Source organism: Ceratotherium simum, chromosome 15 (genome assembly GCF_057802395.1).
Source record: "Ceratotherium simum simum isolate JZ-2026a chromosome 15, ASM5780239v1, whole genome shotgun sequence".
NCBI lineage: Eukaryota > Metazoa > Chordata > Mammalia > Perissodactyla > Rhinocerotidae > Ceratotherium > Ceratotherium simum.
Window position 1 is genome coordinate 22,675,537 of NC_141914.1, and position 14,989 is coordinate 22,690,525.

Below are 14,989 nucleotides of genomic sequence, written 5' to 3' on the forward strand. Positions count from 1 at the left end.
TAGGTAAAATTCCTAGATGTGAATCTGCTGGATAAACAACTATGTGCATTTTTTTTTTTTTAATCTTCATAGGTATGGCCAAGCTGCCCTCTAAAAGAGTTTCATCAGGGTATGAGAGTACCTACTTTCTACATCTTTACCAACTCTATGTTATCAATTACTTTCTTTTGTTTTTTCAAACTGAGAACTAAAAGGGAAAAAAGGGTATGAGCACAGGTGCCAACATCCCCAGCAGTGGCAGTGAAACCAGTAGCAAGGCATGCTAGTATAAAAATAGAAAACTTTTCTGGATGAATACATGAAACACTTAAAGGGGTTACCTTTGAGGACTCTGAGCAGGTTTTATTTTTCAATTTAGATCTTTCCACATTGTTTGAAACTTCTAATCATGTATATTTGTAATTTGATTTTATTTTAATGTCAACAGGTATTATCTGGATAGAGAAACTAGGGTTCATTTTTGTCACCTTTTTTTTAATTCAGAAAATAATAAAGAATATCTAAAAAAATTTTTAAATCTTGCATTTGGGTTTTAATCCACTATTTTGAAGTGGATTGATACAGCACTAGCTATACTAAACTCCAGACAATAACTACAGAAAATACAAAAGATTCAGACTTGGGAAGGCTATAAATAATCTCCTCAAGAAACACAAAGCTAAGATTTTTCACATACTAAAGTTCTGCCATTGTATTATAGTAAAACTGGTATAAATGGTAACGTAGTGAACTCTCTCTCACCTCCAGAATAGCTCTTATCATGCTCCCAGTTACTTCTTCTCCTTCTCGTCTCCGCAGACAGCTGCGAACAGGTTTTAGCGATCCCTGAAGTAGAGCTATGCCTTTTGCTTTCTCAGAGTTCTTACAAACTAAAATACTCTCACCTATAACCAAAAAACCATATATTTGCAAAATCCCAACACATTTCCATAAGATACCTGCTAAAGAGAATTTAAATTGTCTTACTTGTTTAAAAGGAGATAATAAATGATAGTGGTTGTTATAGAATTATTGCTAATGTTTTTATTTTCTGAACTTTGGATTGAAGGGGATCAGAAAGTGCCATACCAAAATATGCCACTTTTGCGAAAAGATTATTTTGATCTGAAGGCAACTGGGAAGTGGCAAACACAGACAGAGCTTTTTACTCTCTCCCTATTTGCCTAGAAGCAGGACATAAATTTCTCTTAGGGTGTTCCCCATCACGTCTCCCATAGCAAGAGAACAATTCTTATCACTGGGGACAGAAAGTCAGCACCAAGATGGGTCTGCACAAACCTTGACTAAATAATTCTTAATTTCCGTTAGTTTCCAGCATACATTTACCTTCCCACAATTTACCACCCCTAGAAGCCCAAACCCCTTTCCTTTCCCTTGTCACTTCTCCACAATTTATCACCCTTTGTTAAAAGGGTATATAAGCCCCCAGCATCTAACCACTTCTTTGGATCTTCATTTCTTTTCTATATAGGCTTCTGTGCACATAAAAAATTAAAATATTAACGTCAAATTAAATACGTATGCCTTTTCTCCTGTTAATCTGTCATTTGTCAGTTTAATTTGCAGGCACTAGCCATAAAACCTAAGAGGAAAAGTTTTCTTCCTTCCCCACAGAATTAACTATTATTATTGAATAATTAAGTATATAACAATAGTAACAGAAGTACTTTGAAAACCAGAAAGGAAAATGCAAATTATTACTGGTTATACGTGATGAGAATATAAATTAAAAAAAAATTATGGATACCTAGAAATTACATTATAACATTCACTAGTCTAAATGCTTTAGGTTATTGTGACAATCAAATGAACAAAAATATGTGAAAACACATAAATTAAAAACATACACAAATATACAATTTATACAAACATAAACTACTATAACAATTAAGACTAGAGAAAATCATAATTTTTTTTTCAAAAATCAATCCAATAGTAGAGGAAAGGAAGCAGATAAATAAGATGTTCAAGAGGCAAAATGAAGGCCTTTCGCATTAAAGAAAAATACAAGTGCCACTGTGGTGGTACATACTAACCACTCCAGGCAGAGAGAAGGTACAGATGATGCTTTCCTAACACCAACTGCCAAATTAAGCATCAAAATAGGATAAAGAGAAGGGACTATAAACTTGATGACCATTGGTTATTTATCCCAGATATAATGACAAAAAGATAGATGCCATCAAAAAAAAACAGGCAAATAAAATATATCCCCTGGCTCTAGCAATGACTACAAAATAGCCCAGCTTAAGACAAAAAAATTACCTAGAAAATGGATCAACTAGCATTAGCAGCAAGGTAAAAAGCCACTTTGGGCTGTTTAAACCTCTTCCAGGTATTTATTCTTCAAGAAAATGGACAACCCTTTTTCAGGATGATCAAGATTTATGAAAGTACCCAAATTAATGCCAGTATACACATCCAGTTTCCTGCTCCCACCTCTCTGGGGAGGTGGTATGCACACCACGATAGAGAAGTCAATTAGAATCAAATCATTTATTACTAACTATTTAACTTACAAATCACTATTTTGGCACAAAGCACTATCATCCTACACTGGAAGGTTCCAGGAAATTCACAGACATTAAAGTGTCATCTAAATAAAACACCATGAACTGTCCAGGAAATATTAACATCATGTATAAAATGCACAGAAGTTGCAAAGATGCTACACAGTCCAAAAGCATGACCAAGTATTTAAATCTTCGTAGTTGATGTGAAACCCTATATCCGCACATTCCCCACTTGCTGGAAGTTTTGAGCAAATCATATGCCATCCTAAAATGGAGCATTATGGAATATCAAAATCTCAGAAGTTTCCAAGACCTTAGAAACAAAGGTATTGTGGTATATTTTAGTTTTATTTGAATGTTATCTGACTTAAGGCTTGATAATTAACCAGGGCACCAACCTTCCAATTATTCTTCCCTATGAGAAAGATGAGCACAAGCTAAGAATCTAGCAAGGCAAATAAAACTTTATCTTCTACATTACCTTAAAGACCCTCTGGCCCTAAAAGAAGAGTGTCTGTGTAAAATAAACTTACACTCCACTCTCCAGAGTTGAGTCAGCTGAGAAATCAGAGTTGGGGGAAGAGCAGAGGGAGGCAGTTAGAAATGGGAAGGGAGTGTCTTAGTCTCTTCCCCTCACTCTTTTTAAACACATACATGTAATCTGCTTATTTTGTAGGTAAAGTAAAAGACAGAAGCAGGATAAACTTCTTTGATGTCTACAGTAGGGAAAATCCAACGAGTTGGAAGTTTTTTTGATCATCAAAATTTTTAGGGCTTATATATACACAATGGAATACTACTCAGCCATAAGAAACAATGAAATCCAGCCATTTGTGACAACATGGATGGACATTGAGGGTATTATGCAAAGTGAAATAAGTCAGAGGGACAAGGTCAAATACCATATGATTTCCTTCATTAAGTAGTAGATAATAACAACAATAAACAAACACATAGGGGCAGAGATTGGACTGGTGGTTACCAGAGGGGAAGGGGGGAGGGAGGAGGGCGAAAGGGGTAATTCGGCACATGTGTGTGGTGATGGGTTGTAATTAGTATTTGTGTGGTGAACATGATGTAATCTATGCAGAAATAGAAGTATAATGATGTATACCTGAAATTTATACAATGTTATAAACCAATGTTACTGCAATAAACAAAAAACTAAAAAAAAAAAAATTTTAGGGCTTAAAAAGGAGGCAGATCAATGGCCCTTCAGAGATTATAGATAGAGGAGTCATTTACTGCTGGGGTTGAGACTGATGGTTGTCCCCTAATAGCCATTCTCTCATTCTTCCTTTAATAAAACCCATAAGTGTTAGTTGGGTACATGGCCACTCAGCTAAAGATTATATTCTCCAGCCTCCTTTGCAGTTGGGAAATGTAACCATGTGACTAAATCATTATATGTGAGGAGAGATACTATGTGCAGTTTCTGGGAAGTGCCCTTAAAGTTAAGGCAGGATGTCCCTTTACTTCCTCATCTCCCCTTCCTGATGGCTGAAATGCAGATGTGACGACAGAGACTGGAGTAACCGTCTTGCACCATGGATTGAAACTAAATTGCTGAACATGGAAAGATAAACTAGAAGACTAGGTCCCTGATAGTGGAATCACCATATCAGTCTCAGATTACTTACTATTGTACTGTTATATGAGAAGAAATTAACTTCTACTTTGTTTAAGTACCTATTATGGTGGCTTTTGTTATAGCAGTGAATTTATATTCTAACTAATCCAGTCACCAATAAATTAGTCGATTCTTGTTATTTTTGGTAGTTACAGTACATAAAGTCACCATGAACACTGAATTAGGGAATACTGAACCATTGCTCCTAGGGGAAATACAGGGTTAGCTTCCCTGAAGCCTCTAGTCACATTTTCATTAATCAATCAACACAAAATCTGGTTTTATGTGTGTTTCTGTTTAAAGACACCTTATTTAACCTATATTGTTGATTTATTAACATTGAACTCATAGCCAACAGTACTATCACGGCTAAACAAAGCTTATCTAACACACATTTTCTCTGTAGGGCACATCACAGCCTTCTTACACTTAGGAACCACTAGATAGCACTTCAGCACTATGCTTGGGGGTCATCTTAAACAGTTACATCACCAACAAAAAGCACAAAAATGTGAAAATGTGGCACTAAATAGACCATGACAAGGATGATTGTTTACAGTATGAAAGCTAAAACAAGAAGGTAGAGTCATCTTGTTCAACATCAGCATGGAACGTGTGCTTCCACACTCAAATTTCTCATTGCCCTGCACGTGTCCATGAAAGCCCCACAAGTACTGATTTGGGGGTTATAAATACATTTTAGTTAGTGGGCAAATTCACAAATATGAAATCCACAAATAATAAGGATCGACTGTATCTGGGGACTTCACATGACAAGTCAAGTTATTCTAAAAGTCACTTCCTCAGTATACTCCCCAGGTTTTTGTGCCCAAAATATTCCACCATATTCCCATTAAGACTTTGTCTTTTCTCTTCAATAACATAATTTCTTTTGAGTAGTCACAGAACTGTTTGCCTGTTTATTTGACATATAGTATAATATTGCAGTCAATAAACTACATCTGAGAGAAGAAAGGTGAAGTGACAGAGAATGTTCCTCCCAAGATTCTTTATGTAGAAGACTCATAACAATGTAGCCACATCCAGAATAACACAGCAGGTTAGAAATAATATTTGCTGCTATCTTGATATTTAATTCAAACAAGCCTCTTCCTCATTGCTTAAGACAAAACTTTTGGTTGGATTGCTGGTAATATTATCATTACTTGCTGTACAAGATAAGAAACTGAAAAGGTGTTTTCAGAGCCAGCACCAATCTAGAGAGAAAAAAATGGTATGTGAAGCTCCTACTCCAAAAGTGTGAGAGTACGTCCCAGCTCTCAGCATCCCTATTGAACTCCCTCTTAGAGAGAACTAATACTCACGAAAATTACTCCCTTCGTTAGCACTAAATAGTAGACTACACTGGAAATTAAAAATCATCTTCCAGCTAATGTGATGTCATCTTGATTAACATAATACTGAATCATTTCACTGTACATAATACAAAAGAAAATCTTAATTCTCTTTTGAGAAAATCAATGGTTGATGATATTTCAAAGTTATAACTTATATTATTATAAAGATTTAGTATATCCAAAAGGGTTACATTAGTGCTTCGGATAATACAGAAATATAGCATGATGAGAAATGGGTTGCCAGGCACTAGTGAAATTTCAAGTAGACTGACACTGTTCTTAAGCAATGTTATTACAATTAAATTCAAACTCACTTACCTACTGTGTCTACTCCTTTCCTGCCAGCACGACCAACCATTTGCTTGTAAGTAAGAATATCTAGAGATCGACCACCGAAAATAGGAGTCCGAATAATTACACGACGTGCAGGTAAATTCACCCCAGATGAAAGAGTAGAAGTTGCTGCTAAGACCCGAATCTGACCTTGACGAAAGGCTCCTTCAATGATATCCCTCTCCTCAAAGGTAAGACCTAAAAAAAGGAAGTTACAATAACATATATTTACTAACATATAATGAAAATATTGTACTTAATCACTTGCAAATGGATCTGAGAATCTGCTACAAGCCTCTAAAGGTTTTTTCCAAAATACAGTTATGACTAATAAACAAGAAGTCATCACAGTCTATTTATTTAAGAGTATAATCTGCCATTCCTAGTATATTTCTATCTCTACTAGACCAGGGGTTGGCAACCTTTTTCTGTAAATAGTTTAGGCTTTGCAGGACAGATGGTCTCCGTTGCAACTACTCAACCCTACTGTTGTCACATGAAACCAGGCACAGAACAAATGGGCATGACTGTGTTCCAAAAAAACTTTATTTATAAAAACAGATGGTGGGCTGGATTTGACCAGCAGACTGTGGTTTGTTGAGCCCTGTTCTAGACAATGAACTCTTTGAGGGTAGAGACATGCTTTATTCATCACAGTATTTTCAGGGCTTATCCAACACAGTGGTCAGGCACAGTTTTGACACAAATAAATGTCTGAAGAATAAACACATAAGTAAATGAAAAACAGTAGATAGGACATATACTTATCTGGCTTAGTTTTTATTTTATTAAAAAAATCAAAAGGATTAGGGCTCTAGTTTGTAAGTTAAATGGTGAGTCCACAGGTATTTATTTTATTAGCATGCATCATAAGTTATATACAATGAAAATATCCTCTTGTGTGTGTGTATATATATATTTAAAAATTTCTTTACATATAGCATGATAAAAATTTTATATAAATTGAAAAGGTTAAATTTCTAATTTTAGAAACTATATATTCTTAAACATATCCTTAAGTGCATATGATCAGGGACAGATAACTCCCTGCAAGAAGTTATTTAATTTAGTGACTGCCATAATCCTTGCAATTTTGTCACCCCACCTATTTGATTTTTAAACACTTCTAGTCCTCTCAAAATACAATATGACAATTTCTAAAATTAATTTGATTTTGATATATTTGTGAGAATATTTCAATATTCCTTGAGATAAAAGGAGACAGAGTGGCATAAAATTAGGGTAGCAATCTACCGTAACCACTCTAACCTAAATTTTAAGGAAGCAAAGTATAGAAAGCTAACAATTTTAGAATTCACTTCCACAATAGTACAAAAAAGCCTACACCTAGTATTTATATACTATACAGATAAGTAAATCTCAACATGATTGTTTTACTCTTGTTTAATTTTAATCACACAATTTCTTAAAATGAAATCTCAGAGTATTAAGTGTGGTTAGCAGGAAATCAAATGCACACAAATATAAAAATGAAGAAATTATGAGGATTTTTGGAGGGGGCTTCTTAGTAACAGATTATAAATATGGATACCTGCATGATGAAATGCTACTCCCCATGGTACAGTTTTTTGTAATACAGAGTCCAGTCCTGAAGGCGAACGTTTTAACTGATCCACCACTTCGAGGAGGCCCTTTTGTTCCAGTATCACTGGTGGAATTTCAGATGATGTTACCAATCCTGTCACAAAAAATTATCAACACTGTTCACTTCTGACTGGATGTCTTTAAGTGCTATCTGCCTAAGTCATGACAGAGCTAAATACTAGGGCAATGGTTCTGAAACTACTACATATAATTATCACTTGGACATCTTTTAAAAATACCGATGCCTGGCTCTCACTCTTAGACGTTATGATGTAATAGGGTGCAACCTGGACATAAGAGATTTTAAAATCTCCCCAGGCAATTCCAATGTACACCACAGTTTAGGAAACACTGTATTAGGGTGAGACCAAACCCACAGGAGGGAATCAAAGGAACCAGCTGAAGGAGGGGGAGGATTACAGATACTACCACTCAGAGCCTAAAAATCAAAATCCAGGCTCAAAGTGTGTCCCACCAACCACCTAGGAGACTAGTTCTATATGACATTTTTTCTAGCCTCTTTGATACTAACGTGGTAATTAATCACACATTACCTTCTGTTTTTGCCTCTCTGTGAAACCTTCTCCCCCAGTAAGACCTTAAGTTTCTTAGATGCAGGAATTATGTTTTATTAAAGAATTTCCCAGACTTTTGATTTCTGAACTAGTAAAACATCTCATAAAATATATTTTAATATATCTTATATTTTATATATTTTTAAACTTTTTAGGTAAATTTTTCTTAAAATTTTAAGCACCCACAGAGGCTTGCCAATGTTTTATTATGCTAAGGACAATTAAAAATTTTTTTAATTATCATTGATCAATACCTTTATTTTAAAAGAAGAGTCCTTTTAACATAAAAAAGTTAGTAGGGATAATTTCAGAATTTTAAACTTCAGCTTTATGAAAAATCTGCTGCCTTCCCTTTACTTTTCTGGGGAAAATTTCATCATCGCCCAGGCTCCAGTCCAAGCACTAGGATTTGGGACCCACTGCTATAAATCAAAATAACAGAACCTCAAGCAAAGAAAATAATAGTAATGTTTCTAGTTATTAAGGAATATAAGTTATCACGGTATAACATAAGGAATATAAGTTGGCACAGTACGAAAAATATAAATTAAGAAGGAATAGAAGAGATATTATAATGTTGGACCAGAGCCTTCTCATGACGCCACTGGCATAATGAAGACATAAATTTCGTAATGTTCTGTGACCAGAACTTGTCTGTCTTCCCTACACTTATCTTGGACCCCAAGGGACCACAGGCTAGCAAAAGTGGTGAGGGAACAGTGTTCATCCTAGAATCAGAGAAAATATATACTAATGGTTATAGCCATACACTAGATCACTATTAAGCAATGAAAAAGGAGCAAACTGGGGGGGCCAGCCTGGTGGTATAGTGGTTAAGTTTGCACGCTCTGCTTCTGCGGCCCAGGGTTCACACATTAGGATCCTGGGCACAGACCCACACACCGCTCATCAAGCCATGCTGAGGTGGTGTCCCACATAGAGCAACTAGAAGATATACAACTATGACATACAATGATTTACTGGGGCTTTGGGGAGAAAAAAGACAAAAAAAAGGAGGAAGATTGGCAACAGGTGTTCGCTCAGGGCCAATCTTCCTCAAAAAAAAAAAAAAAGGAACAAACTGGTAAATGTAACAAACTGAATGAATCTTAAAAATATCATGCTGAGTGAAAGACACCAGACGTATAAGACACATGCATACTATATGACTTCTTTTACATGAAATTCTTAGAAAAGGCACAACTAATCTAGAGTGACAGAAAGCAGATCAGTGGTTGCCTGGGGCTGAGGATAAAGGGAGGAGATTGACAGCAAAAGAGCAAAAGAGAACATCTTAGGGTGATAGAAATGTTCTATATGTTGATTATAGTGGGGGTTAAACAGGGGTATACATTTGTTAAAATTCATTAAATTATACACTTCAAACGGGTACATTTTATTGTATATAAATTATACCTCAATAAAGCTAATTTTAAAATACATATGCGTATATATACACATATATGTATATATGTATATATATATATATGTATGCGTATGTATATGTGATTTTTTTTAGAGTTTGGAAATACAAAGAAAGATATGGCTGCATTCCCCAGAAAAATGTGTATATGTGAAGTATTATATACAATTTAGGTGCTTCAAAGACCAACTTCTCAAAGCCCATGGATCCCAGATGAAGAATCTCAGTATACACCTGTATAAATCCAGTATTCTAAAAATCTGAAGATTAGCCTAAGTGTGTGTACACATTGTCTGTAGTGAGGATAAGGAGAGGAGGAGTCACAAAAGCAGTTTTGTAATGGAGTGTCCAGTGGGCAGGTGATGGCAATGATGAAAGACAGCCATGCTTTGCTAATATAATCATTAATATTACTTTCAAGCAAATGTACTAAGCATGGAGGCTTTCATTTCCATCAGTAACTTACCCTCAGCTTGACAGTGTAGATGGTAAAACTCACGGGCAATGATATCTGCCAGCTTCTCACACCATTTCTTTGATGGACAGAAAAGTAATACTGAATGGTTATCACGAATGGTCTCATAACATAAACTAACAACATGGTCCTCATCTCCCTAAAAAAGAAAGAGAAATAGCCACTCTAGTAGTATTTTCAAAACATTTTCACATCAGTTTAAAGTCACTCATTTTGCTTCATAGGGAAGGTTTTTCTACTCAAAGGCATAAAAAAATCAGTTACAAAGTCAGTAACAAAACAAAGAAAAAACAAAATAAGAAGAGAAAAAAAGAAATAAACCTCCTTATGATGCAATGTGAGAAGGAAGTATTTTCTATTCATTAAACTAATATTTATTGACTTTCAATCCTCAGGTAATGGGGATATAATGGTGAGCAAAAGAAAGTCAAGGTCCTATCTTCAAGGGGTTTAGGTCTTACTGGCGAAACATATTAAAGTGCTAAATAAATAAATGCAAAATACAATCACAAGATGTACTATAAAAGAGAGTTTTACGGTGTTTTGAGGCCTCATATTTGACATAAATTTGACAGAAAGATGTGAAAGAAAGGTTTCCCTAAGAAAATGATGATTTAGTTGAGATGTGAAGGAGGGGAGGCATCATCTCAATGAAAGGTAACTGAGAGACAGAGGAAACATTTCAGGCAGAACAAAGAGCATACCTGAATGCCCAGTGGTAGCCCAGAGAGTTCTCAAAACCAGAAGGTCAGTGTGTGTAACTGGATTAATTAATTCATCCATCCATTTACTCATTAAACAAATATTTATTATGTGCCAGATATTGTTCTAGGCACTGGGGATGGACAACGAAGCAGGAAAAAAGCTCTGCCCTCAGGGTGTTTCTACTCCAGTAGGAAGAGGCGATAACAACAAAAACAAGATAAGTAAAACACACAGCATGTTTGATTTTGAAAAGTGCTATGGAAAAAAATAATACAGGGAAAATAGGGACCAGGAATGGGAGGACATTGAAATTTAGATAAGGTGGCCAGAGAAGGTCTGAGAAAGTGACATTTGAGTAAAGGTGCAAAGGTGAAAGACTAAACCATACTGATGCCTGAGGGGAAAAGCATCCAGACAAAGAAAACCTGAGGGAGGAGATTCTTGGCATATTATGGAACAGCAAAGAGGTTGCAGAGGGAGTGAGATGGAATGTAGCAGGTGAGATCAGAGCACTAAGGGAATGGGGGCAGATCATGTAGGGTCTTGTAGGCTACTTTAAAGACATTGTCTTTCATTCTAAATGAAACAGAACCATCAGAAGTTTTTAAGCAGAATGGTTACATAATCTGACATTCATTTTAAATAGATCACTAGCTCTTGATTCAAGCACAGACTGAAGGGGACAAGGTGGGAAGTAGAGAGATCAATTAGGAGACTATTTCAATAAACCAGGTAAGAGTTGAAAGTGATTCAAATAGGGTGGAGGCATAGACATGGTAATAGAAGAAAAAGATTAACAAGAGAGTAAATGAATATGTTTACATATATATTTATTGAGGTAACCAAGGTATAGTCAGGTGCAATTTGGGGCACAGAGCAAAGCAACTGAATAAGATTCCATACCAGGCATACAGAGATTACAAATGCATAACTATGAGGGTACTGAAACATATGAATTTAGTCTTATTCCCAGCTCTAAACTTACCCTTAGCCATTTCAGTACTCAGAGGCACAGCTCTACATAAAAATAGATGCCTCATTCCATAGATATTGAGTCAGTCCTTTAACCTCAGGATTAAAGAATCAGGCTTAGAAAAATACTGTCAACTAAAACTTTTTAAATGTATTTAGGGGTGATGAATGGAATTTATCAGGCACTTTCTAGATGCCAGACAATTTTTAAAATCATATTTAATTCTTACAACATTAAAGATAAGTATTACATCTCATTTTACAGATGAAAAAACTATATTCAGAGAGGTTTTGTGATTCAACTAATATCACAGTCATATCAAATATCTCTATTAAGTATCAGATGTAGGTCTGACTCCAAAATAATGTCTTTCCACTCTATTATATATTATACCTACCCTTTAACAAAAGGTTAATTTTCCACATTAGTGTTTAGTGTAAACTAAGCCACAAGAAAATATTTTCCAAGTTGAAAAGGAAAATCTACAAAATTAGGTATTATTATTACATATATTATTTTTTATTACTTATAGGAAATGATAATCATTTAAATTGAAGGTACAACTGCATTTCCTCTCTTGCTATCACCACCAATTCTTTAAGATGAAACTGATGAGCTTAATATTAATAATCCTTCTAATGGATATGTAATGCATATTTAACTACTTTGTGATTCCTATCTTACAAAACTCAACAACTTGCTAGAAAATGAAATCAAACACAAAGTACTGGTGGTAGTGATATAAACATATTGACTTACCTTCACTTGTAGCATGGGTTGAAATTCTCTCACAAGCTTCATTGAAGAGTCATATATGGAATTTCCAATTTTTATTGACTCCAACAGTGGTACAGGACGAAAGTCAGTGTGGTAGAGTTCAGCATTCAACCAGGAAGCCACAAGGTCCAAATTAGGAAGAGTAGCACTCATGCCAACGATCTGCACAGCATTAGACAGAGGACTGGATAAGTCTGCCTGGCTGCGAAAACAAATGAAAAAGATGTTAAAAGGTAGATAGTATTGGGCCTGCCCCATGGCTTAGCAGTTAAGTGGACGTGCTCCGCTACTGGCGGCCCGGGTTCGGATCCCGGGCGTGCACTGACGCACCACTTCTCCGGCCATGATGAGGCCACGTCCCACATACAGCAACTAGAAGGATGTGCAACTATGACATACAACTATCTACTGGGGCTTTGGTGCAAAAAAAAAAAAGGAGGAGGATTGGCAATAGATGTTAGCTCAGAGCCAGTCTTCCTCAGCAAAAAGAGGAGGATCAGCGTGGATGTTAGCTCAGGGCTGATCTTCCTCACAAAAAAAAAAAAAAAAGATAGTATTAATTACAAATAGTGGTGCTAACAATATTCTTAGTCATGTCCTTTGGTACATACGTGCGTACATTTCTTTAGGATATATACCTAGGGGTAAACTTACTAGGTCATAGGTTATCTTCAATTTTACTAGATAATTTCAAACTGTTTTCCAAAGAGACTGTACCAAAGTAACACCACCACAATCCACGTGTTTTATTGTTCCACATCCTTGTCGCCACTTAGTACTGTCAATTTTTTTAATGTTAGCTATTTTGGAGAGTGTGTGGTAATATCTCTTTGAAGACATAATTTATATTTCCTTGATTACTAATAAGATTAAGCACCATTTCAAGTTTATGGACCATTTGGATACCCTCTTATAAATACCTGTTCAAGTTCCTTGATATATTATGTTGTGTTTTTCTTACGCATGTGTAGAGTTTTTTAATGTTCTGGATAACAACTTTCATCTTTCATTAATTTTTGACCTTTTCTTTGCTATTTCTTTCCTTCTGCTTTCTGTGGCATTATTTTACTGTTCTTTTTCTAAATTCTTGAGATTGATAATTCATTAATTTTTCAGTTCTCTCTTCTTTGATAATATAAAAATGTATATATTATTAATTTCCCTTTAAAAATAACTTTAGCTGCATTTCAAAAGTTTTGTTGAGATATTTTTATTATACTTGCAGTTCAAACTATCTTCTAACTTCTATTTTGATTATTTTTTGACCCAAAAATGGGCCAAAATGTATTTAATTTCCAAACATGTGGGCATTTTCTAGTTATGCTTTTCTTATACTTATTTCTAGCTTAATTCCACTGTTGTCAGAGAATATATTTTAAATGACTTAAATCATTTAAAATATGTCAGATTTAAGTCATTTAAAATATGTTGCTTTATGGTACAGCATATGGTAAATTTTTTTTGTAAATGTTCCATGTGTAACTGAAAAGAATATACACTCTGCTTTTATTTGGTAATTGTTCTACATACATCCATTAGGTCAAATTTGCTAATTGTATTAGTTTTATCTTCTATATCCCTGCTGATAGATGATTATCTGTATGTTTTCTCACATACTGTGAGAGATGTATTAAAATCTTCCTAAACTGAAAGACAAGAGCTCCCAGATGGAAAGAGTTTATTGAGTACTCAGCACAATGAATGAAAACAGACCAACACCAAGACACATCAGTGTGAAATTTCATACTACTGAGGAAGAAAAGGAGCTCCTAAAAACTCCCAGAGAGAATAAAAATAATTTATACAAAGGATGAAGGATCAGCATGGCATTGGATCTCTCAATAGTAATGGGAAAATGAAGTAATATCTTGAAAACCCTAAAGGAAAAATATCTAAAATCTTGACTTTTAGGGGCCAGCCTGGTGGCATAGCAGTTAAGTTCATGCACTCCGCTTCAGAGGCCCAGGGTTCACTGGTTCAGATCCTGGGAGTGGACCTACGCACTACTCATCAAGCCATGCTGAGGTGGCGTCACACATAGAGCAACTAGAAGGATGTACAACTATGACATACAACTGTCTACTGGGGTTTTGGGGGAAAAAAAAGGAAAAAAGGAGGAAGATTGGCAACAGGTGTTAGCTCAGGGCCAATGTTCCTCAAAAAAAAATTCTTGACTTTTATACCTAGACAATCTATGAAATAATTGTAAGGCATTTTCAGACATGCGAATTTTCAAAAAATTTATACCCGTTGCAGCCCGTACACTGAAATAAAGTGGAGCTTCCTGGAAGATATCCCACCAAAAAGAGGAAGTAAATCAAGAGAAAGACATGTGATCCCAAAAAAGGGGGCTCTGATTCAAGCAAAAATCAATGGGAATGAATGATAATAATAAAGAGAGATCCCAACATAATTGCTGTGCAGCACATATATAGATTAAGCACCCATCCAGATTGGAACAACTCGGAAGCCTTTAGGAAAAACTTCTTCAAGAAGATGAATTTGGTAGAATAGCAAATGTTTTGAAACATATTGGGTGGAGATTTACACAAGTGGGGAAGAGGCTGGGGAGAAATCAGTGATAAGTAAAGCAAGAAAACCAAGCCATCAAACAAAAAAGAC

The 14,989-nt window shown here is 35.4% G+C and overlaps 2 protein-coding genes across 4 annotated transcripts in view; one reads left to right on the forward strand and one right to left on the reverse strand.

Moving 5' to 3' along the window:
* Positions 1-14,989, reverse strand: part of POLQ (DNA polymerase theta) — a 96,464-nt gene that overhangs the window by 70,921 nt on the left and 10,554 nt on the right. For all 3 annotated transcript variants that reach the window (XR_015554438.1, XM_014792216.2, XM_087439671.1), the window contains exons 6-10: positions 12,350-12,569; positions 9,904-10,051; positions 7,387-7,533; positions 5,820-6,032; positions 742-884 (exon numbers count right to left, since the gene is read on the reverse strand). Coding sequence is in view for 2 of the 3 variants with exons in the window: in XM_014792216.2 (XP_014647702.1) it covers positions 742-884; positions 5,820-6,032; positions 7,387-7,533; positions 9,904-10,051; positions 12,350-12,569 (871 nt within the window). In the remaining variant the exon portion in view is untranslated. The remainder of the gene's footprint in view (positions 1-741; positions 885-5,819; positions 6,033-7,386; positions 7,534-9,903; positions 10,052-12,349; positions 12,570-14,989) is intronic.
* The window catches only part of FBXO40 (F-box protein 40), a 59,172-nt gene continuing 50,103 nt past the window's right edge, over positions 5,921-14,989 (forward strand). Inside the window, exon 1 of the mRNA XM_087439672.1 lies at positions 5,921-6,025. The gene's annotated coding sequence lies outside the window, so the exon portion shown is untranslated. The remainder of the gene's footprint in view (positions 6,026-14,989) is intronic.